This window comes from Triplophysa dalaica, chromosome 24 (genome assembly GCF_015846415.1).
Source record: "Triplophysa dalaica isolate WHDGS20190420 chromosome 24, ASM1584641v1, whole genome shotgun sequence".
Taxonomy (NCBI): Eukaryota; Metazoa; Chordata; class Actinopteri; order Cypriniformes; family Nemacheilidae; genus Triplophysa; species Triplophysa dalaica.
The window spans coordinates 11664630-11687904 of NC_079565.1; the positions used below are offsets into that span (position 1 = coordinate 11664630).

At 37.6% G+C, this 23275-nt stretch overlaps 1 protein-coding gene across 2 annotated transcripts in view; it reads left to right on the forward strand.

Annotated features, from left to right (window-relative positions):
- Positions 1-693: 693 nt before the first annotated feature.
- brsk2a (BR serine/threonine kinase 2a) overlaps positions 694-23275 on the forward strand; it is a 161893-nt gene continuing 139311 nt past the window's right edge. For both annotated transcript variants that reach the window (XM_056740511.1, XM_056740512.1), the window contains exon 1: positions 694-1004. In XM_056740511.1, coding sequence (XP_056596489.1) covers positions 911-1004 — 94 coding nt within the window. In that variant the 5' untranslated portion in view covers positions 694-910. The remainder of the gene's footprint in view (positions 1005-23275) is intronic.

Genomic DNA, 23275 nt, shown 5'->3' on the forward strand with positions numbered 1-23275 from the left:
CGCGTTTCCCCTTCAATCTTTATTAACAACTGCGGACCCGCCTCCAAACACTAAATTACCAATCCTACTACGACGAAGGATTTGGTTGTTAATATTAATAAGGTGGCGCTGACGTCGCTTGATCACCATCCAATGGAGAATGGAGCTCATCTATAAGATGAATGGACAGATACACAAATATAAGACTGTTTTAGTATTTTTCAGCATGAACTTGCTTTTAATAATATTTATTCATAAGCGACAATTATAATAAACTGCAAGGTCTGTGTTTGCATTTCATTGATTTTTTATTTCATACAATTAGAGCCTAAAATTACATCTGAAGTATTTATTTATTTGTCTTACTAAATTTCATAGCCTACCTTAATATAAATGTACTGTTTTAACACGTTTCAAATTGTTCAGTAGGCTATTTTTTAAATATATTATTAAGCCCAATATCAGTTTTTTAATTTATTATTGAATATAACTACAGCATGTTATCGTGGATTATTAACTTTAAATACAATTTAATTTCATATATTTACTACATTCTTCTGAACATCCAACACGCGGCGAGGTGTGTGTGTAACCGTCCAATGACACGCGCTCGAGCTCATGAATATTAATGAAGACACCTTCGCCGTAGTAGCGTGCGTGAATTCGCACACCGGCCACTCCACAGCCGCGCAAGTCCCCGCGATGCCAGTCGGATCTTAAGCCGCCCGGTTCACTCCGTGAAAAGGAAAAGAGAGAGAGGACACGTTTAAACAGCCCCTTTCCCACCCGAACTGCAGACTGCTGGTGTTAAAGGGGCAGAATAAAGCCACATCTTTATTTTGGAGTAAAGCGCGAGGCATCCTCGGGCGCAGCGCGGCTATAAGAGGATTGCCGGATCCCAAGAACTGCAACGTGTGTTTAGACGGGAAAAATGTCATTGTCTGCGAAAGAAAACAACACAGCCCCACATGCCAATTACGTGGGACCGTATCGCTTAGAAAAGACCCTCGGAAAAGGACAGACAGGTTGGTGCTTTTATTCAACCGGATCATGCATTGGTTTTGCTGTATAACCTCCGTTTTAAAGAGACGAGAAGTTGTGCATTGATCAGGTATTAATGTGTATGTGGTGTTGTGCAGGTGCTTGCGTTTGTCATCGATTTGTTTGTGTTGCTGTGTGCGTCCGGTAACATTGTAACAAATTGTCCTTGCAACCTTCCGCTCGGGTGTGTTGGGGAGCTGAATTCATGCCCGTGAACTTGACTCCCACATTTATGCTTTTAAACTACCTGCCCAATGACTTGAACTTTTGTCCGCATTTTGCTGAAGTGAAAAGCAGGTGCCATACACAAGACAGATCAGTGAATGTATTTTTTTGTAAGTTTTGACATTGGACATTGATTTATATTATGTAAAGATAAAACGCAGTTTATAAAACGTTTTAAAAACGTCTGTTTCATGTTTAATATTATTTATTTTGTTTATGCATATTTTAAATGGTTTCATATAAGGTGTGTTTTTAAATATAAATGTACAAATTTTATGGTCTATTCTGTGAATCTGAGTCGTACCATGTGCTTGGAACATCTGTGGCAGCAGTTTAAAGCCCCACATCTCTGTGAGCAGAAGTGATGTAACACTTTTCCGCTGTTTCGGACCATGCTTCGGACCATCTGCCACCCCCAAATGATTACAATAGCGGTTATACTCTTATAGCCTCTCCACCCACGGCTGCTGAGCTTACTTTGTGTGTTTTAGGATGATTGTGTTGGTTTTTGGAGCAGATTATCTAATCGTGTTACATCTGAGCCTAAGGATGATTTGCTTGGTTTGTTAATTTATTGATATTTTAAACAGAGTGACCCCAAAACGTATTAGGTTAAGCCGTACTATATCAACATCATTGCATCAGATAAAATAATGAACCAAGTAGGCTTCTACAATAGATATCTACATTAGACTTTGGTAGAAGGTTAGTGGTTGGTCCTGGACGTGTACCTCCGCCAGGACACCTGTGGGATCTTCAGGGTATTTGATTTCATACGTCTGCTACAAAGTCACCTTGATACCAGCTGGTTGAAAGTCAAAGCAAACTCAGAAAAAGGAAATAAAAAAATGATTAAAGCTCTAACGCCATTTGTTTGTGCCGAATGTTGTGAAGTTGTCAAGTTCATGTGTGACTTAAAGGGATAGCACACTCAAAAACGAAATACATTTCATCATTTACTCACCCTCATGTCAATTCGTACCTGTATGACTTTATTTCCTCTGCAGAACACAGAAGAAGATATTGTGAAGAATGTCTGTTACCTAACAACACTGACCCCCATTGACTTCCATTGTATGGGCACAAAACCACAGAGACATTACTCGAAATATCTTCTGTTGTGTTCCACAGAGTAAATAGTAATATAACATGAGGGTGTATAAATTATTTTTAATTTTTGTTTTCAGGCGAACTGTCCTTTTAAGTGTCTAACTACGTTTTGGTCCACCGCACACACTGTATAAAACAGAGACCTGGTTTATTAAATGAAGGGCACCAGTTTGTTCTTTCAGCCGTGTCGGTTCACATGCAAAAGCTACGGGATTCAGTTTGTTCCTCATAGATCACACAGTAGGATTTCAACTACCGCTTTCCTTTGTGTCTGCGCTTTTATACCACCTGTCTGCCTGATCTATTCAGCATGGTGGCAAGAATTGCAACACACCTAATGTGTCTTATGCCATCATGCCCTTTAATACATGCCCTTTCTACAAATATATGAAGCTCTTTTACACCACAAAAACATGGAGTTTTAAACTGAATTATGGGTAAAATCATAATTGTACAACAGTGCATTGACAGAAAAGTTGACTGTGATTGTTTGCCGCTATGCGATGAGTTTCCGCGGTCGAGGAGTCTTTAGTTGTTATTTATAGTGTATAGCAAAAGGCCTGGGTTGATCTGCTTCTCCTGGCCGATGCTGTATTTATTATGTGATTAGGAAACTACACACACACACGCACGCACGCACACACACACGTGAGCTTGAGCATGTTTGTAATCCCTCGTTGGCTCGCACCCGCTTTCACGTGGATGAAGACTCTTAGCATCCGCAGCTTGCTGTAGAAACACTGCTGTTCTTACAAGGGAGGAAGTGAAGTAAAGCCATACAAGGAATTTTGACCTGCCTTGCGCTGTTGAATGGGAATGAATCTGTCTGTTTCTTGTTGCTAGGGAGTTCCTCAGTCTTGGTTAAAAATGTCGGTTGAAACCAAGTGAGAGCTATGCATTAACATTCCCGTTCAGATCAATGACAGTATGACTGAAACAAAGATGGGAGAGACTTTGGGCTCTGTTATAGTAAGACAGAGGTCACATATTATACATTTTATAATAATGTTCTGATTCGTTATTCTTGTTCTTTACATTTGAGCTCTATTGCATTTGAATCAGTTTGAAATAGTTGATTGACATATATTATTTTTTGAATTATTTAAATTAGAATTTAAAGTTTATAAGAGTACAACAGGGGAATTTTTCCACCGTGTCTACACCAGACTTGACAGGCGCGACACGACAATAGACATTAGAAACGCCTAAGATCCCATTATAATTTCACATATTGTCCACACTGGATGCAGCGCAGCGAGTCGTAACAAACCCATTAAGAACAAGCTTGTCGCACCTGTCGCAGTTAGTAACAAAATTATGTTACTAAACATGCAATACTATCACATGCCCAGTGTAAAGATATATCATAGCATGAGATACCTCGATCATTTTGGGGATTTTTGGGGGGGAAAACTATGTTGGATTTTTTTTAGTGGTGAAGCAACCCGGCGGCTTCAAAGCTGCATCCATGTTAGCACGTCACGTTTGATGTTACTGTGAAATTACCACGTTATGTTGTTTTCAGACCAAATGCGAATGGCACGTCAAGCGCAAGTTATTTACATGTTAAGTCAATGCAAAGACGCGAAAGACCTACTTGCGGCGCGAATCGCCCGAATGAAGCCCTGGTCATGAGATGATGAGGCGGCGCGAATGATGCGAATTGCGCGAATCACGCGAGTTGAAAAATCTCGTTCTCTATACATCCGTGCTAAAATATCAAGGTGAAAGTCATCATAGCTTGCGTAGTTTAGACCCAGCTCCCATCCCCACTTTGAGAATAGATTAACGGCGACATTTTTTTTATCGCGCGATAAGAGTCTCACGTTAATGCAACACGTTAACGGCGTTAACGGCCCACCACAAATTTTTTTACTCGTTTTATATTTCTATTACATACCTATTCATGTTTTTCATTCAGTTACAAATCGTACGAGATGTTGTAAATCTGTAATTTAAATTTTATTTAAAAAATATTGTTATTCTTTCGTAATTTTACAAAATAAAAAAATAAAAAAATCTGCACAGAACATATACATATATTAATATGTAAACAAAGACTTTAATTCTGGATGCGATTAAACACAATTTATTGTTGAACAGCCCTAGTGAGCACAGCTTATTGTAACACCACTGTGTAATACCGTATCGCAGCATATTACGTGTTACACAGTCAGAACTTTTTTCAAGGGTCCTGTATAGCCTTGATTCCTGCGTCAGGCCACTGAGTCATTTTTTCCACTTTATGAATCATTGAATCAACTCAGCTGGAACTATTCCAACTTCAATTTTTTCTCATCATACTGTACTTTTAAAATGTGATCGTGGCAGATCCTATTCCATTGTGACAGTTAACAGTGCTTGTCTAGATGTAATTTTACACCATTTTCTGGTAGCTTGGTGTCATCTGTTTATCTGCTAGGGTTGAGTGAAGCAATGATTGTTTACATTGAGTCTTAAGTGGGGTATGCAAGTGTGTTTAAAGTGTCTGTACACATGTATTATTAAAAGAATAAATGTTTGTGCGTAAAAGCTCAAGCCGTCAGCGTGGTGAAACCGTCTGTCTGTGCTCTTTCTTTTTGGCTGACGCAAGCTGTTCGAAATGAAATACTATCAGGGAGTAATAAAACCAACTACCCACGATTTGATACGATACAGTCACGATAGTATTACAATATTTGGAATTTTCTGTTACCGAAAAATAGTCTCATCAGATTTAAAACGAAGAGCATATGAAAGCTTAATGCTGAAAGCGCAGTATTAAGAATAAAAACACATAAGGTTGTTTTGAGCAGAAATTTGAAATATTAACCAATAATTGGGTTACACAGATGTCATAATAGGAAGCAGTCGCCACAGCTCTACGATACATTGTAGTTTTTTCCTGAACGTTAATTCGTCATATCGTGAAACAGTCGGCACAGCTGAACGATAATTTGTAGATTTTTTTCTCCGCCTTCATTTGTTCATTTTCGCCATGATAGTTCGTTATTATTTTAAAGGTTGGCTATGAATTTGTACAATGTGAATTGCTCAAATTTATCACGAGTAGTACATGTATGCTGTGCTATCCCTGACACAGCGTAGTTGTGTTCTAGACTGGAATTGTTCACTTTCAGTGCCCTAGACACAAACTGGGTTTGCTCTATTAAGTAATCGTGACCTCACAACCAAATATGGCCTTGCTTCTAATGTTTCAAATTTGCAGATGCAGAAAAAGCTATTAGATTAATCATGTGCACAATTCTAACCTGCAGTGAATGAATGAACGTGTAGTGTGTGTGTGTGTGTGTGTGTGTGTGTTGCCTGTTGCCTGTGGCGAGATGCGGTGGAGGTGATTATTCTGTCTTCTTGTTAACATTGAAATGTGATCACACAAAATGGATGGGCTCTTTTATTCGTTGTGCTACAGAGGACGGGTGTAAAGTGTCAACTGTATTGATGTTTTGGTCAGCACTAATAGCACAATATCTGTCTGATGGAGTAGTTTGACTGAATGAAAGCGTTTTGTGAAGAAGTCCTTCATTTATCTGGTTCTTTTTATGGCGCTAAAAGAAAACGTTTATCCAACAAAATGAAAGTGGATGGGGACTGGGGCCGTCTAAATCAGATTAAAGCAAAAAGCGATATAAAAGAAGCCCATACCATTGGTATGGATGATTCTCCCGAAATCTTGGTTTCAATTTCCTTTTTATTCATTAAAACCATGACATGTTTAAAATCATTAATTTCAAACCTTTTACTGACACACAATTTTTTAAAAATTTTTTCCTAAAAAGGCCTTAAAAACTCATACTGTTACTATTTAGAACTGTCAATCCCAACAGTCAATTGTCAATTGCCCCAAAAAAGCGAATCCATGATGTATAAGCAAGTTTTTATTAATTATTCATAAGACATTAATTATGCATGAAAATAAAAAGTAATCCGTCTATGCGCAATTTGCTGGTAAATGTGTTCCTTAACATAAACTTCATGTAAATATGAAGAGTTTGGCAACTCTTGGAGAACAGAGAGAATGTGAACTATCTCACAGGTCAACTGGTCTATGCACCTCGTTTTGCACAAGCCAGTGAAAATAACCCATTTTTGCGAGTAAAGTTGCCTTGTGAAAGGTACTCTGGCCTTGGTTATTGTAGTTAAAACACCTCTCAGGATGGGAAGAGACTCCCGTCGAGGGGCCATACATGTAGGTTTCACAGCTCGGGGCGGGGATCCCAGGGTTCTCTTCAGCGGAATCCTGCAAAGGGCTGTGGACAGCATCCGGATCAACTCGGGGAACCATGGTTGGTTCGGCCAGCGAGGGGTGACCAGCATTACTGTGCAATTGTCCTTCTCAATCCTCCTGATCACCTGCAGCAGCCGGGCTATGGGGGGAAAAGCATAAAGATGGCGAGACGACCAGCTCTGGGTTAGGGCGTTGTTCTGTCTTGAGAAGTGCAACAGGCAGTGGGCATTTTCCTCCGATGCGAACAGGTTGACGTCCGCTCGGCCTAAAATGCTTAAATTTTTCCGATTCGTTCGGGGATGGAGCCTCCATCCTGGGCCGGTGTGAGCTCATCTACACCCATGTGCTCAAGCTTTAAATGTTATATTTGAGAGGTTCTACATCATGACTTCCTCTCAGTGTTTTATGTGTTGGGGTTTGTTGGTTTGAGTTCAGTTCGGGATGTAACCCAGTCTGTTGGAGTATGGTGTTTTTCTGTCAGGTTTTTGACAACTGGAAAAGCACTGAAATTGTCACTGGGCAATGTGGCCGCTACGCTCAATTGTCCTTCAGTTCTAAACACTATCAGAGATTTTCTTGGTCTTGTCGACTTTGACTGCTACACTGCTTCACATCTACACATGTGATAGTCTATCCACAATTAGGGATGCTCCGATCCGATATTTGTATCGGAAATCGGCGTCGATACTGAATAAAATTCTAGATCGGGTATCGGTGAAAAAATTGCACCGATACCCGATCTAGCTTACATAAAATTTCTGCTAGGCGATGTAAAAGTTCCTGGAGACACCGGCGCTTAAACACTCTCGTGGCTGTGCTTTGCGAAGCGTGTGACATCATACGCTAGCAACGTGCTCTTTACGTAGTGTGCGTGAACAAGCGAACATAGCTTACATTGAGCAGCGAACAGCATGGAGCGACAAAAAATATCTGCCATTTAGATTTACTTTAGAACAGCTACGCCAACAAGTTACACCGCTGTTTGCAATACATGAGAAGTAAATGTTCCGAGGGGTGGTGATAAAGCTGTTCATTATAATACTACTAATTTAAGCACGCCGAGTTCAATAAGCTGAAGAAACTAAAACGAGACGGTACGAAGCAGATAACTTTGGAGGAGACAGCGGAAAGAATCCAGAAATTTCCATCTAGTAGTGTGAAAGCAGCGAAAATCACTGAAAGCATACTGAATTTCATGGTAATGGATTTGCAACCGCTGTCCGTCGTTGCGAACAATGTCTTCAGACTCCTTATAAACCACCTGGAGCCTCGGTACGACATTGTGAAGCGTAACTGAGACCTGAACTGTACCAAAAAGTCTGCAAACATGTATACGAAAAAAATAAAGATGTTAATGCGGTGAGTTTTGGGGATAATTTGACTTTAAATTTCTATTTGCACCGACTAAACTATTATATCTTTTTCCGTTTATTTTTACATGTGCAGCACAAGCTAGGGAAGCTAGTGTTTTGTTTATCTTTCGGTGTTGGATGTTAAATTTGATTTCCACTAAACTTTAGCTTAGTTTAGTGGACTTTGCTTTAATGACTAAAGCATTAAAAAGAGCTGATTCCTGTTTGAATATCTAAAGCAGTGAAGCTATTGCTTTTTTGCTCAATTTCAGCTGCTTTATTGTTTATTGTGCATTGATTTTTTTAATTATATTTGCACATAACAGTTATTCAGAGATTTTGTTTCCATTAATTTATACCTGTTTATCAAGCTAGTGAAGCTGTTTTTTTATTCAGCTGCTTAATTTGCACTTTAATTTTGAATTTCAAGTTTAAGATAGTGAACATTTTGTTTTATTTTGCTGGTTTAATAAATAATTCACAAAATTTGTGAATCATTTGTTTGTTATTTTGTTTTACGGGGTCAGGAAATTAATGTTAAGTCGAGCTTGATGTCTTGCACAGCAATGCACACAGTTTATTAAGTAATTGTGCTCTTTAAAAATGTTACCTTAGTATCGGATCGGTACTCGGTATCGGCCAATACTGAATCTCAGGTATCGGAATCGGTATCGGAAGCAAAAAAGGTGGATCGGAGCATCCCTATCCACAATGAGCATTATAGAATAGTGTCAATAGCTTTCTATAAACATCATAAAGTGCATGGTGTGTTTTATTCAGTTTTTGAGATTCTGACTCTTTAACACACTCCTGGAGCACAAAAAAAATAATTACATTTATGCAGATGCTTTAAACCAATGCAACTTGCAGTGCATTCAAGATTCATTTACATTCGTTTTATTATTATATGTATGTATCAGACGTCACTCAAATTCTACAGAATTTCCAGGAGACGTGTGTTGCAATGTTTGGGAATGATTTGAACTTTTCTCTTTTGGAAATGTGTTACCAAGCAAAACATGAAAATAAATGGTTAAACACAAAGCATATTAACGCATGGATTCTCATTTCATCTGTGCGAGTCTCTTGGACACGACAGATACCATGATGAGTAATGCAGATCGCCGCAACCGTTTGCCGACGTCACCATCTCTCGCTAATGTGCGACATGGGTTTCCATGGCAACTTCCACCAAGGCAGAGAGCACGCTTTGTGTTTTGCACATGTTGCGTGTGATTGGACATGTTTTAATCATTTTACCCTCAGGGTCTGCAAGGCGTCCGCTCTTTTTGTGTACGTATGCAGACGCAGGCCACAGGATTTCCCAGCGGACTACTTGTACAGGCGGGGATCACCTTTGATGGTGTGGAATAGAGCAATTCACTGAGGTTTTTAATAATTTCATACAGGCCGATTAAATCTCACTGGCTACTAATGGGATTTTCCCAGTAGGGTGCATGGACCTCTCCCTTACAATAACATTCAATTAATATAAGCTCTCTCTCTCTCTCATGCACTTCATTAAAGCTAGACTAAACTACGTCACATGCTAGTTTATCCGTTTCATGTTTAGAAGTGTGTGTAGCTATGAAAGTTTGTGAATTTTTGAGAACTTGTTACACCCAAATGAGACATTCATTTCAAACAATCAGTTTTAAGAATGTGTAAGTGACAAAATCCCCACTTTGTAGCCAATTCAACACACATGCTAACAGCATCACTTTTGACTCCGTTTAGTAGTCATGGACACTACAATATATTCAAGTTTGTTTGAAATCACGCAAACGGTTGCAGATGTCCACACCACTATGACAAGTAAAATATTAAACAATAAGCATTAGCAGTTTTCTTTGAGAAAACACTAGTCATTACAGTGTGTACAGGAATAATGCTACAATTTCACGGACTATATAAAGACTCACAAATCAGTGACTCATCCTCTTCAAAAAGGTAAAACACTCAACCTGTACAAAAAGGTAACAAACAAACATTTACTTACCATCTCACTGTGAAGAGGGCCATTTAGGACACAATTATCTTCTCAAAGAACATCTAATGGTGTTTTGTATGGTGCAAATGTAATAATTGGACGCTTTCTCATTTACCAATTTTCGACATGTTCTAAATTACGGCAAAGTTCGAGAAAATGGAGATTGCCATAATTTGATGGTGCTTAGCTTGATGTGGCTGTGGAAAGAATTCTGAATTTATTTGTGAGCAACCGTTAATGGATATGTTGTGTTTTTATGACTTTAGGTTGTGATTCATTTTATTTTCGTGAAGGCTTTTGCCAGTCAAAATATTAAAAGATTTTTGGAAGACCATGATATATTGCAGATTAACTGTATTTATTTGTTTAAAATTTTCATGTTAGTCAAATTTTGTTATTTTCTGGCCAAAACTCAATAAAATGAATTAGTTAAATGTAAAAAATAGCACAAAAAAATTGCACATGCCCGTTTCAAAGTTATATTGTGTTGAATTAAATAACACAAGTAAAATTAAACCATATCAAAACTATATAAGGTAATTGCAATCCTTTTTGCACAAAAAACATTTTTATAATATAGAAATTGCACAAATTTACAAAACTATTGAATTTACCATTGTAAGTGGTAAATATATTTAGGCATAGATGACTAAAAAAGCAAAGCAACTGTGGCCCAGTATAAATTTCAAGTTTAAGTTTTAACAATTTACTTTATTTATCCATGTATCATTTACATTGATAATAGCTGCAAAAACTGATCTATATGCAACGTAGTAACATATATTGACTCTTGTAACATAGAAGCAGTCGTGCACTTTAACCGGTCCAAAAACACAAACTTGCATAATATGTCCGCGCATAAATCTATGTTTGCGCATCTGTGAATTTCCTTGGAACAACTGCAGCACACAGGCACCCAAGGGTGAAAAGACACGACTGATGTAGGCTATGGAAAGATGACGAAACTAAAGTATCTAAATAATATTGAGCATCATAAATAATAATAACTCGATCATTCATTTCCCCTGTAGATGGACGTCAGAATTTGTTTGTGCAAAACAGGGAAACGGAAGCAGTAAGGAGAGGTTGAGTTTGAGGGAGGTAAGACTTGGTAAACAAATTACTGTACATCCCGAGCCAGTCAGGTCTCAGACATAGGAAAATGTCTCGGGAAGACCCTTGTCATGTCTGTAAAATTGCATTGTTGCTTAGAAAAACATTTGTGTTCTTTACTTGAAGAAATTTAATTATATTTGGTTTACTAGCTCTAGTTTAGGACATTACATAACAAGTTGGTAGTAACTAAGGCTGAGCTAACTATGTGCTTTACAGTTTATGCAGTACTGTTGGTTAAAAAACGAACCAACTTTTTTTGGACTGGGCTGTGAAACTCGAAAATATTGTTTTTTATTTAAGATAAAATGCTCTTGATATTAGTTGAAGCCATAAAATGACTGGTTTCTTGAAATACTGTAATTGTAAATTCTTGAAAAGATGTAATTATTGATTGTTATCATTGTGAAATGAATGCAGATGTGAAACAATAAAACTTCTCTCTGCTTTCATTATTTCCATATTGTGCATGCAACCATGTTAACAAAGTGTATGTCAATTATGTTGAAGATACTTTAATATTTTTAAATACATACGGTTTGCCTTCCCCGTATTGCTGGACTTTATGAATAGTGGTTTAACCCAGTAAAGTTTAAAGTGCATCGTGTTGCATACTTCTTGCACACAGTAGGTTTTTAAGAAAAAGTGATTGAAAAAGTAACAGGGGCCTGTTCCCCAGTAGAGCTTTAGGTCTAGCAACGCCCCTGGTGTGTGAATCTGCCTAAGAGCATAATAAATTAAGCTGGACCTTTATTTCAGATTCCGGGTAAAACCAGATATTTCCAGTTCCTGAAGTATGTGTGTTTGGGATGGCATTGAACTTTACACAAAGTTACACTTTATGCTTGTTCTCTTTTTCTATCTTCATCAAATGCCCACACGAGTGCATCTTCTCATTACTGTAATTCAATACTGTAAACATATCATTATTCTTTTACCGCAGCGGGGAAAATGACATCCGATAAATATTCATAAAATGTCAAGTTAACTTAACTTTTTTAATTTCCTGATTGTCATTAAAGGAGTAGTTCATCTTCAAAATGAAGGTCTTCCTCAGAACACAGATATTTTGAAAAATGTTGTTAACAGTCCCCCATTTGCGTGCATTGGTGACAATAGAAAAGAGTCGTCTTGCTGTGCTGTTATGTTACCAACATGTTTCAAAATATCTTCTTTTGTGTTCTACCGAAGAAAAAAAGTAATACAGGTTAGAAATGACAAGAGAAAGAAGACAGAATTTTCAATTTGATTGTAACCTACTCCAATAATTATACAAAACGGGAGTGAATTAAACTCAGGATAACATAATTGTATGAAAACTTCAGAATGTTTATCTTTATATATAACTAAAAGCATTACAGCATTACAGATTTTCCATGTTACGGAACTGGATGAAAAATATCATTAAAACAAAGTAAAAAAGCATCTTACTAGAATTAGGAATAGGCCTTATTTTCTAAAATGCATTAATAACATTTTTTGTGAGATTCTGATCTCTTCTAAGCTTCTGTGATGATTACGTTGGCCTTTTTGTGTGTTTTTTTTACTGACATTCAAACTAAAAGCCAAACGACTGAAGGTGCATTAAAGTAACCTGAAGTACTTCTAACAGCCCTTCACCCCCTCACCCACCGTTCCTGATTTGACCCTTTTCCTCTAGTTCTCCATGTATTCTGGTTACTCTGTTGGTTTAACGGTCAACACCTCTCCTGTACAAACAGCAGGTGCTGAATATTCCTCCGTAAGTCAACGAATAAATGTCACAACCACGACAGGTACTTAATGGAGTCCTTGAGCTGAAATACACTGAACTTTACTTTCCCTACGCTATTGACAGTCTTCCTCTATAAAAGGTAGTGAAATCTAAGGACTGTTGACATCGTCCTCTCGAGAATCTGAGGTGAAGTTTCTGTGTATGTATAGTATCAGCAGGCCTTGATGCATAAAGAACTGGCTAAACAAACAATTTGACTTTCTTCTGGGTGGGACATATCGAAGTACTTTTTTTGCAGCCAATAGCATTTTGTTTGCATCCCAGTAGACAGGTTGCGCAACGTTTTCATTTTGTTGCGCTTCTGCAAACCCACGACAACACTTTCTGCAACGCCAGTGAAATTTACAATGAAAACCAACTAAAAAACGTGTGAAGAAAGGAAGGTATCCACCTGTTTCCACACATGCATTAATATAGTCCCTGAGGACGACTGAGATTTATAGCGGAGGGCTGAGAGTTTTAATCGACTGGCTCCGTCCTCCACGGCTGCTAGGGGCCCCGATTATCACCTTCACTGTTATAGTAACCCCCATGAGTGCTCTCAGCAGCCTTTACTGCCCCACGCTCCTCTCAGTAACATTTATATGTGCTGTAAAAAGCAATGGCTGCTACAAAACGGATAGTCGGAGGTGTTATACATATGGACGCATTTGTGACCGTCATAAACAGCTGAAGACCAATTGAGCTAATCGCTAGAGATAGCTACAGAGTATTCTTAATTTAAGAGTGAGTGGCTTTTATGGTTGTTTTTTATCATATTTGCAGCATGTACAGTAGGAACAATGGACAACATTACAATACTTTAACGAACATGGGTTTAGGTCTGAACCAGCTGTGATTTTAATCAATATTGTACTCTAGGTGTATCTCCTTATTTGGCGTGTCTTATGATAGCTCCACCCAACAGTGGAATCTCATTGGTCCAAAATACCCCTCCACGTCGCTAGTAAATCAAATCAAATAATAAATTAACATTTGTTAAAGATTTGTTTAACTAAATATGCTATTTTTGGCTGAGATTGTGTTGTGTAGTTAACTCTTTCACCGCCATTGACGAGTTATCTCGTCATTTAAAAAAAACGGATCCCTGCTAAAGACGAGTTATTACGGCAATCAGTGTTTGTACTGTTTTACAGCAGGTGGCGCTATTACACACCTTTGGGAAAAAGTACAGAATCCCAGAACCTAGAACGTATATGTTTTAGCGGTTTTTAATGATTGTTCCTAGTGGAATCTGGGCGGATTCTTTCACAAAGAACGTTAATTATCTCAGCTGTTTATTCAAAATGATGCAGTTTTTAAGAAACCTACCCACATCTACGGAGTGATACCAAATGCTTAAAAGGTTTTTTCACAGCGATGCCATTGAAGAACTATTTTTGGTTCCACAAAAAACATTACATCAACCATCTCTTTTTTTATAATCTGAAGAACCTTTTTTTCACCACAAAGAACCTTTTGTAAAACAGAAAGGTTGTTAAGATGTTAAAGGTTCTTTAGGGAACCAAAAAGTTATTCAATAGGACGCTTTTGACCTTTTGAAGCACCTTTTTTTAAGTGCATATAGTTTATTATATATTATATATATTTATTATATTGGGCTTTTTCTTGTCTTCTTTTATTCCATTTTTAGAAACCAGCACGAATATGTAACATCACATTCTGTTTCCAATGTTCATTGTGGGGTCTAGTGTTCTTAAAGTCTAGTGTGCTCCTTAAGTCTGTTTTAAAGTAATTATCTATGTCGTTTGGCTTACTTTACTTTGAAGAATATTCTGGAAACTTTTCTCTGTGTAGCTGTTCAGGTGAAAGCCGATGCATCCCAGAAGCTAATGAGACTACTCTTTCTCTCCATTCCTCCATCTTAGATGAGTTGAAGAGCTCGTCACCACAGAAATATTGAGAGGCTGCAATGCACACAATTCTCTTTGAAATTGAGAATAAACTTCCCCGTTCCTCTCTAGCCCGAGGGCCCGTATCCTCACGCGCTCTTTCGAAGCCGAGCATCAATCCCGTTCGCTCATAATCAAATAGAGGAAGCTGCGCGGGCTTCAAAGCTCACCCCGTTTGATCCCTGATAAAGACTGAAACAGCTGTTCTCCAATCATTACTCAGCACCGCTCACAGTTTCCCGCCATCTCCAGCAGGTGGTTAAAGAACTCATGAAGTGATGCTGGCTGACTTTTATTGCTCACTGAGAGAACTTGGAAATGCATTTTGTAGTTTTTTTTGTCTGTTTGTAGTTGGTATGTGGAAACGCTGCACCAAAGACTTGAAATGAAAGGAATAGTTTACCCAAAAATAAAATATTCTTTCATAACTTTCTCACACTCGTGCATTACTGGGTGTATTTGACTATTTGACGTTTTTTCAGATGAACCTAGTCTTGGTCTTAATTCCTTCCGTCCAGTTGCCAAGTTGGGAAACATCTTGTCTGCCTAAAATGACCTCAGGCATCTTTTTCCCTTCAGTGAAATCCAATGTATTGCAAATAAACACAAATTACCAAGTTTTATAAAGAAAAACTGTAAATAGGGTGGCACATCAATCACTTCAAATCTCACTAGTTCTTGAATGTCTAGCGACTAGTTGACAAATCCGTGTCAACTTATATTTATATTTATATTGTTTCGCTTCTGAAGACATTCACTAACCCCTTTGAGTCATTTGAATTCTTTAAATGATGGATGTATGTGTTTTTTGAAGCATTGCCATTTGAGAACCATGTTAAAAGATACAATGTTGTTTTAAAATAAAAATATTTGTTTGTGTTTAACTGAAGGAAATCATATAAATCTAGGAAGACATAAGAGTGAATTTTCATTTTTCTGAACTATTGCTATAAGTGACAATAATGAGTTTCTATTGTTTTTGCGTGTGTTTTTGGTATTTACTTATTTTTTGGTCTTTTGACCACATAATGATGGTCATTGTAGCCCAAATTATGGCTGCACAATATACCGAAATTGCTACTTATTATATTTATTTATTATTATTCTGCATGTTTCTGAATAAGAGATCATTACAATTTTACTATCAATATTGGTTTCCATGAAGAGTCTTTTTTCTTGACATCATTGCTTTTGTTTGTTGTTGTGCTTTAAATAGAAATTAGGTCCTATACGTTCATATGTTTGAGATATTTTCTACCTGTGTCGTTTCTATGGTTACTACGCTGTGCTAACCTGTATGTTTGTGATGCTCTCTCAAGCTTATGAGGAAAGACCCATCTATCTTACAGTGCAAAGCATATTACCAATGCTGCAACTGAACAACCCAAAGAAATTTATCCCGTATGGCTTTGTTTTATTATTTCATTACAGAAATTGTGTCGTATGAATGTTTGTGGATTAAGATGGCAATCCACCTGGCACTGATGCATTAAACGGCACTGGAACATCCCCACATTAAAGGGTTGTAGATGAAAAATCTTTGTTTTTCAATGGCCAATGGCATCTTTTTCAAACATGGCTCAACCAGTCAGCTTTCAGAATTTGTTCTTTCATTTTATATCATCTAATGCTCACAGGAAATATTTTATTTATTGGGTGCGAGCCGTGTTTTACGTAATCATTTGGAAGCAGTCTTTGATAGTCCAGGCCCATGTTGCCAAAACCTGGATCTGGATCTCTTTAAAACAGATGATAGTGAGAGCTTCTGCCTCTCCAGACTCAGTCTGGCAAAGCCGATATGCCACTGAGAGTTAAACAGCATATTTCCATTCGGCCTTTGATGTTCAAGTCTCTGTGATTACTCAATATTTCTGGAAGAGAGAATATTTACATTTGTCAGCCTTTATCTACACATTTTTATCCGTACATGCGTTCGCAGAGGGAACCACAACGTACGAGTTTGCTTTGCAATGCTTGTTGAGTGATAGGAGGAATGGAATTTAAACCCTTAATTAAAACTTCAATTTGAAAAGTTATTACATATGCAAGAGACCGGGGCTAGTTGTCACAATGACAAGTTGTGAGACGTCTTAAACAGGACATAACTCGGGATTTTTAAGGTCCTACTTTGGTTTATGGAGTGTTTATGTACATAGAACATGTAAAAACACTATTATTTCGGAATAATAGGCAGTAATTCTTGCCTTACATCTTGACTGACTCTTAAATGAATCATTCCGTGATTCATCTGTCTAATCCACTCATTTCTGCTAGCCTAGTCTGATGTGATTGGTCAGATGGTCTAGTCTGCTTTGATTGGTCTAAAACGAATGAGGCTCATGAGCTACAGTGTTTGGGGGAGAAGAGTGAAGTTTTTGCGGGAAGTCCTAGCAAAGCTAGATGGGGACTTTATGTATTGACCAGTGGCGTGAAAAGTGAAAGTGAAGACTTCAAAAGAGATTGCGTAAGTAAAAGAGACGATGAGGAACAAAAGTATGTTTGAGAGTTGGCGATGAGAGGATTAAACCCTGCTCTCGTCTGTAATGGACTTTACTGTGGTCATGCAACAGCAGATGGCTCGCTTGAGCTCTCTGGAGGTTATGTAACCAGCCAAAACCCCTTCTCATCCTACTAAAAAAACACTCCCTTGATTTTTCTCTCTATCGCCTTCCTGATCTGCGTCACCTCACACCGGCCAGGGGCCGTAAACAGATTTACTGTTTCTTTGTGAATGTCCCATACAGTTGTTATTATAGTAAAACATTGCTTAACTCCATGTTACAGTATATGTTTTAGACTCACACAATCTGATTCAAGAGTACAACTTCAGTTTGTTTAAATCAGCATGATTTCAGAAGTCAATCTATACAAGTACCTTTACTAGAATCTGAATTAATCTGGATTTTATGTTCATTTAACCGCTCACTCCTTATTGGCTAGTCTTGGGAGTAAATGTCAACGTTATGGATTTCAACCAATGGAATCAGTCAAGTGTGTAAGATGCAGTAAATCGTGAATTTGAATTGAGTTTAGAGATCTAAGTGATAAACAGACATATCGAATAAGGTCATATATTTTAAGATTATTGTCATCGACATATCCTTTTCGCCTGTTTTGCTGGTAAAAACGTGAACAAAATAAAAGCATTATGTTGAGGAAAAGTCAATGTGTGTTCAATGAACTTTAAAACACTCCTACTGTATGAGACTTAAAAACAAAGACTTTTTGTGCTCATTTTATGCTTATTATGTTCATTTTGTGCCTGATCTCACGGGAATGTGTAACTATTTTACAAGGTGGCTTATTCGTATGAATTTGTATGCTGCGAACCATACAAAAATGTAATTAGAAAAATGATTATTAGAAAAATGCAATACTTGAAGCCCCTCCCCTAATCCCAGATACAATTACAAGGTTTAACTCGTAATATTTAGAAAATACATTTGTTGTACTATTTGTGATTTGTGTACTATTTATAGTATTTTGACTCAAATATGTTTGGAGTGATGCGAACAAGGGATGCAACAATATGTATTGCAAACATTGCAAGGGCTGTTTTTACACAGTGAAAACGCAAACCACGCCCACCAATTTTCTCCTTTGAAATTCCTTTTCACTTGGAAATGTGTCAGAATACGGAAGTTAAAACGAGCATAAATTCTGGTTCATGGGAACTTGTCTGTTCGTGAGCATATAACAGCAGATTGCTTCTCATGCTGCAGGTAGCCTTGCTTCACCGCTCGTCACCAGAATCACAGAATCTTTTGCTCATTGTTATTAAATATATACTTGCTGGGATGTATCTATCGCACCAGGCAAACATTCAGACAAACACTGATAGAGCCAGTTTAGAGAGAAATAAAATGCACATAAACTATTATTGAGAGTACCCTTATGTGAACAAACTGATAGCAAATTCATTGTTAAAAAGTATTATAAACATTATTATACATTTAATATTGCTGCAACTTTATTTTTGCTGAATTGACTTTTTTCTCAAAATATTATGATTTCAAGGTCGTAATCTAAATTTTATTTTTAATGTGGCCTTAATCCTGGAGTGTAATATTAAAGATTTATGAAAAAAATATGGAGTTTCTGCTTGACAATGTAGGTTTTGTAATAACCTACATTTTATAATATGCAGAATAATATGCAACAAAATAAATTTGGCGAAATTTCATTACAATACAACCTGTTGCTGTTCAAATAGTATTTACAGATACTTCCGAAAATTGCAAATGACTTGGAGTCTGTTTTTTGGCTCATACGACAGTATTTTTGTAGAAATTTTGTTGTTGCGTCTTGACGTTGAGCACATGTCAACGGTTAAATGAGTTTAAACAAGAAAGTGGGATTTGGCAGAAAACTGTAAATGGACATGTGGGTGAAGTTGTGGAGAGTGTCTTTAAAAATATATATATATATTTTTTTGATAAAATAATATTAATTTGTTTTTTTATGTGTGTTGCCTCCGTACATCATATAATTTATCACTTATCAATCTATATCAATATATTGTTACACTATTTCCGTGTGGCACCTGCAGGCACTCGTGTGACACTTACAAGAATTGAATAAATCTGAGATTAATTGAAAGCCTGTTTCTCATGAACATGCACACATCATCCCATAGTCTCACATACATAATCTTTGGGCATTCTCCGTTCAGAAGGGATTGCATCATTGGATCCCCCACAGCCCTGTGCCTGCAGTGACTCTATTAGGGGTTTTGGGGACGGTGTGCTACAGACACAATGATACGTTAAGGCATTTCTCTCTATTATTTCTCAGCCGTTCTTCTGCCTCTCTCCCGTTCCCTTTGCTAGCTTTCAAGGAGGAGCATGAGATAAGCTTTCCAAAAGCTTATTTTACCCCCATCCACTAATACGTGGACTGTCCCATCCTTATTAAGTTGCATGTGAGGAAATAGGACATAATTGGAGCCATGGGGGGTAGATTGACTTACTTGACTTTATTTGGAAACGTATAACCCAGAGTTTAAAGGGGTCATATTGTGCGAATACGTGTATTTCTGTGTCTTTGGTGTGTTATTAGCTGCCCATGCATGTAGTAGACACGTTAAATTGCAAAAATGTAAGTGTCGGAACAAAAGATGCATTCTAACTAAAAGCCAATGCTCACCCAGACCTGCCTGAAACGCCTTGTGTAACCACACCCCCATAAATCTACATCAGTTCGTGGTATGAGTTGACTAAGACCGCCGAAATGTAAACGCAAGTAAGGTGGGCGTACCTGTCAGTACAACTGCTTTGGAACCTGATGTCACAAATATGGTAAGAGGTTATCTCTTTCATCGCCATTGACGACTTATCTCGTCATTTAAAAAAAACGGATCCCCGCCAAAGACGAGTTATTACGGCAATCAGTGTTTGTACTGTTTTACAGCAAGTGCGCTATTACATACCTTTGGGAAAAAGTACAGAATCCCAGAACCTAGAACGTATATATTTTAGCGGTTTTTAATGATTCTTCTGAGTGGAATCTGGGGGGAATCTGTGACAAAAAAACGTTAATTCTCTCAAAATGGTGCATTTTTTAAGAAACCTACCCACATCTACGGAGTGATAAAAAAAGCAAACACATGAAGATAGAAGAATACGGTTTCTTTTGTTTAAAAGCTGAGAGACTGTTCTTTCATTTGACATATTGTTTGTCCATATATTCTTTACAGAAAATTTTCTGTGAGCCATTAAATTTGGGTAAAATTGTTAAAAAAAAACGCTGGTGTATGCTGGCAACTTTTTTTTAAAGAGGCTGGCAACGAATGAGTTAAAGATTAACAAATGCTGTATTTTCCCCATATCGTGCATGTTTGTATCTCCTGTCTGCACCGCCTCTCTAAAACGCGCAGATTTTGAACAAAGCTCATCGCTCTAAAAAGCGAGGTGTGCTATGATTGGCTAGTTAACAAGTGCCTATTGATTGGTTCGAATACTGCAAGTGTGTGACGGAAATGTTTAATCGTTTATTCACACTGCATTACATCTAAAACAAACGATAAAATTTGATTTGGCCGTGTCATGTGACCCCTTTAAAACATTTGCCAGTTGAAGTTAATTCAAATGCAGTGTATTGAGGAAGTAAACTAGGTCAATTTTGATTTCACGTGTACTGTAATATCGCAGCCTAGGGCTGATCTCTAAGTGGGGCACATGGCTGTCATTTGAAAAGATATCAAAACCTAAACCAAAGACTAAAACAACAGTGAGGTCACTTTCATATGTACAGTAGCTTAAGCAAAAGCAATGTATATTCTTGGTTCAGAATAGGCAAGCTATGTTTATTCTTTTCTCCCCACAATGACTAACTGTTTGTACTTCATAAATGATGAATGCATTTTTCGGATGTAGGTCCAAGATTGCAATTTAGATTCTCATATTGTTTAATTTTCACTAGATATCAGTGCCACCCATAGTTTATTTTGACATGAACAAAAATGTCACGCTGTTGTGTGCGTGGGTTTATCAGCATTAACATCGCAACCTTGAGATCATTTCTAAGTGGGACGCTTGTCTTTCACACGAGACGACAAGAAAGTAAATCGAGAACGAAAAGAACACAGGACGCCTACGTATGCCGCGACACTTGCGTAACGCTTTGATCAGAACTGTCAAGCTTTGATACGTCACGTTCGTCAGTTGTCTTCTGACGGTTGTTTGTTAAGCACATGGGTCGTATTCGCCATTCTCTATTTGTGATTCAGGTCTAAGTCATCACGTATACAAATATATAAAGTTAATACTATACCGATGTTAGCTCTGATTCGTTGGAGGCCCAGAGGGAGACGTCTCAGACATCACTTACCCTGGAGAAAGTGATGTGGGCGAATCAATATGTTTCTCAGCGAAAAGTGCTGAGACATAGTTTCAGGTCTGCCGTGCTCCACCGCCCCAGGCGCTTATGCGGTTACCAGGCGATAACGAAGGGAGATGCGGTGGAGGAGGCAGATCTCGGTGGATGCTTGGTCCATGTAAGAGGGCGGGGAGAAGCAGGGGCTCTATGATCAGAGAGTTAAGGACAGCAGAGAGAGAGAAAGAGAGAGACAGACTGATGTGTATTATAATTGGTGTGGTGATGGTCCCTCTCTCAGTGTGGTTAACATGGAGGAGGGTGTAAATGGGCTCCCAGGGGACCAATGGAGAGCAGGCTAACTGGCAGGTGGTTACTGAGGGAGGTCACAAATTGTCACACTTTTTTCTCCGGGTGGCTGGATACAAAAAAAGAGGGTGTGTGTAAGAGCTGTTGTGTATTTTGCATTTTAACGTCTTAGAAATTGATGCATCAGGTGCTGTTTGTCCTCCTCATTGGCCCAGTAGATGACTCTTGTATGGAACCATCTCCTTAGACATCTGATTTTATGTTTTGCTAGTTATGGGCTGAAATGCATGGATTCTGCAGAACTCCGATAAAGGTTTTATCATTCATAAAATTACTAAAAATACTTTCAAGAATTGGATTGTTTTTAGATGGCATTGGGAGCCACGTGCTCTCAGGTCCACATTTACAACACTTTTATTGCCTTCCGACAAATTTAGCTGTTTTTTCACAGTAAGATCTTTAAAACTGTTGCGATGTGTCTGTGCTTTGGTAGAGGTCAGGAGCTCTGTTAATTCGGCTATGAAAATAAAGGAAAGCGCTGTGTCTTGGTTTTCATGGTCATGTTCTTTCTTGGTGGAGTCACATTATGAAGTGCAACAGGGTCAGTGTTTCTTGTTTGGCAATCGTCGCCTTCTTTCACTGGCTTTGTTCACAACGTTGACAGCTAGAGCCAGGAGATATGTTGAATATTTATATATACGCTCATTATGATTATTTGAGGAAAAAGAGTAACACTTTACAATAAGGTTAATAAGGTACAATAAGTCTTTGTTTGTGTTTGTGTGTGTACCAGTCCAATTGTTCATTGTTTGTGTACATGGTACATCAAGTTTATTGTGCATTAGTTAATTAACACATTTGATTATGAAAATGTGATCATAAATGTTGAAATAAACATGAATGAAGATAATTAAATGCTGTAGACGTATCGTTAATTGTTAGTTCAGGTTAAAAAATGTAAAAAATAATGTTAACAAAAGGAATCTTATTGTGACGAGTCACCAAAATTATATAATTTTTATGTTTTTGTTGTGTGTTCAGGAATAATTTATGTAAAAATAAAAAAAAATGTGTTATAACATCATTATAAATAAGAAAAAGAAAGAAACTCCTTATCTTCTCAGGGCAATAGGGGTTTATATGTGGTTTTAAAGATGCGCTCACATATTTATATACAGACATACAGGTCACATGACTCTGCAATGATGTAGAATAAAAGGATGAATGGTGTGATATGATGAGCTAAAACTTAATAAAATATAAGTAACTTAGCTAATCAGATAGTGTCAAACTGTATCGAGAGGAAAAGTGTAATGCAATTTATTCTCAATTCTTTTTTTTATTATACATTGATTTTTTTTTTTAATGCACACTTAAATGTATACGTCATACGTTTGACAGATACTTTCATCCAAAGCAGCTTATGTACAGTAGTAACAATGCACTGTA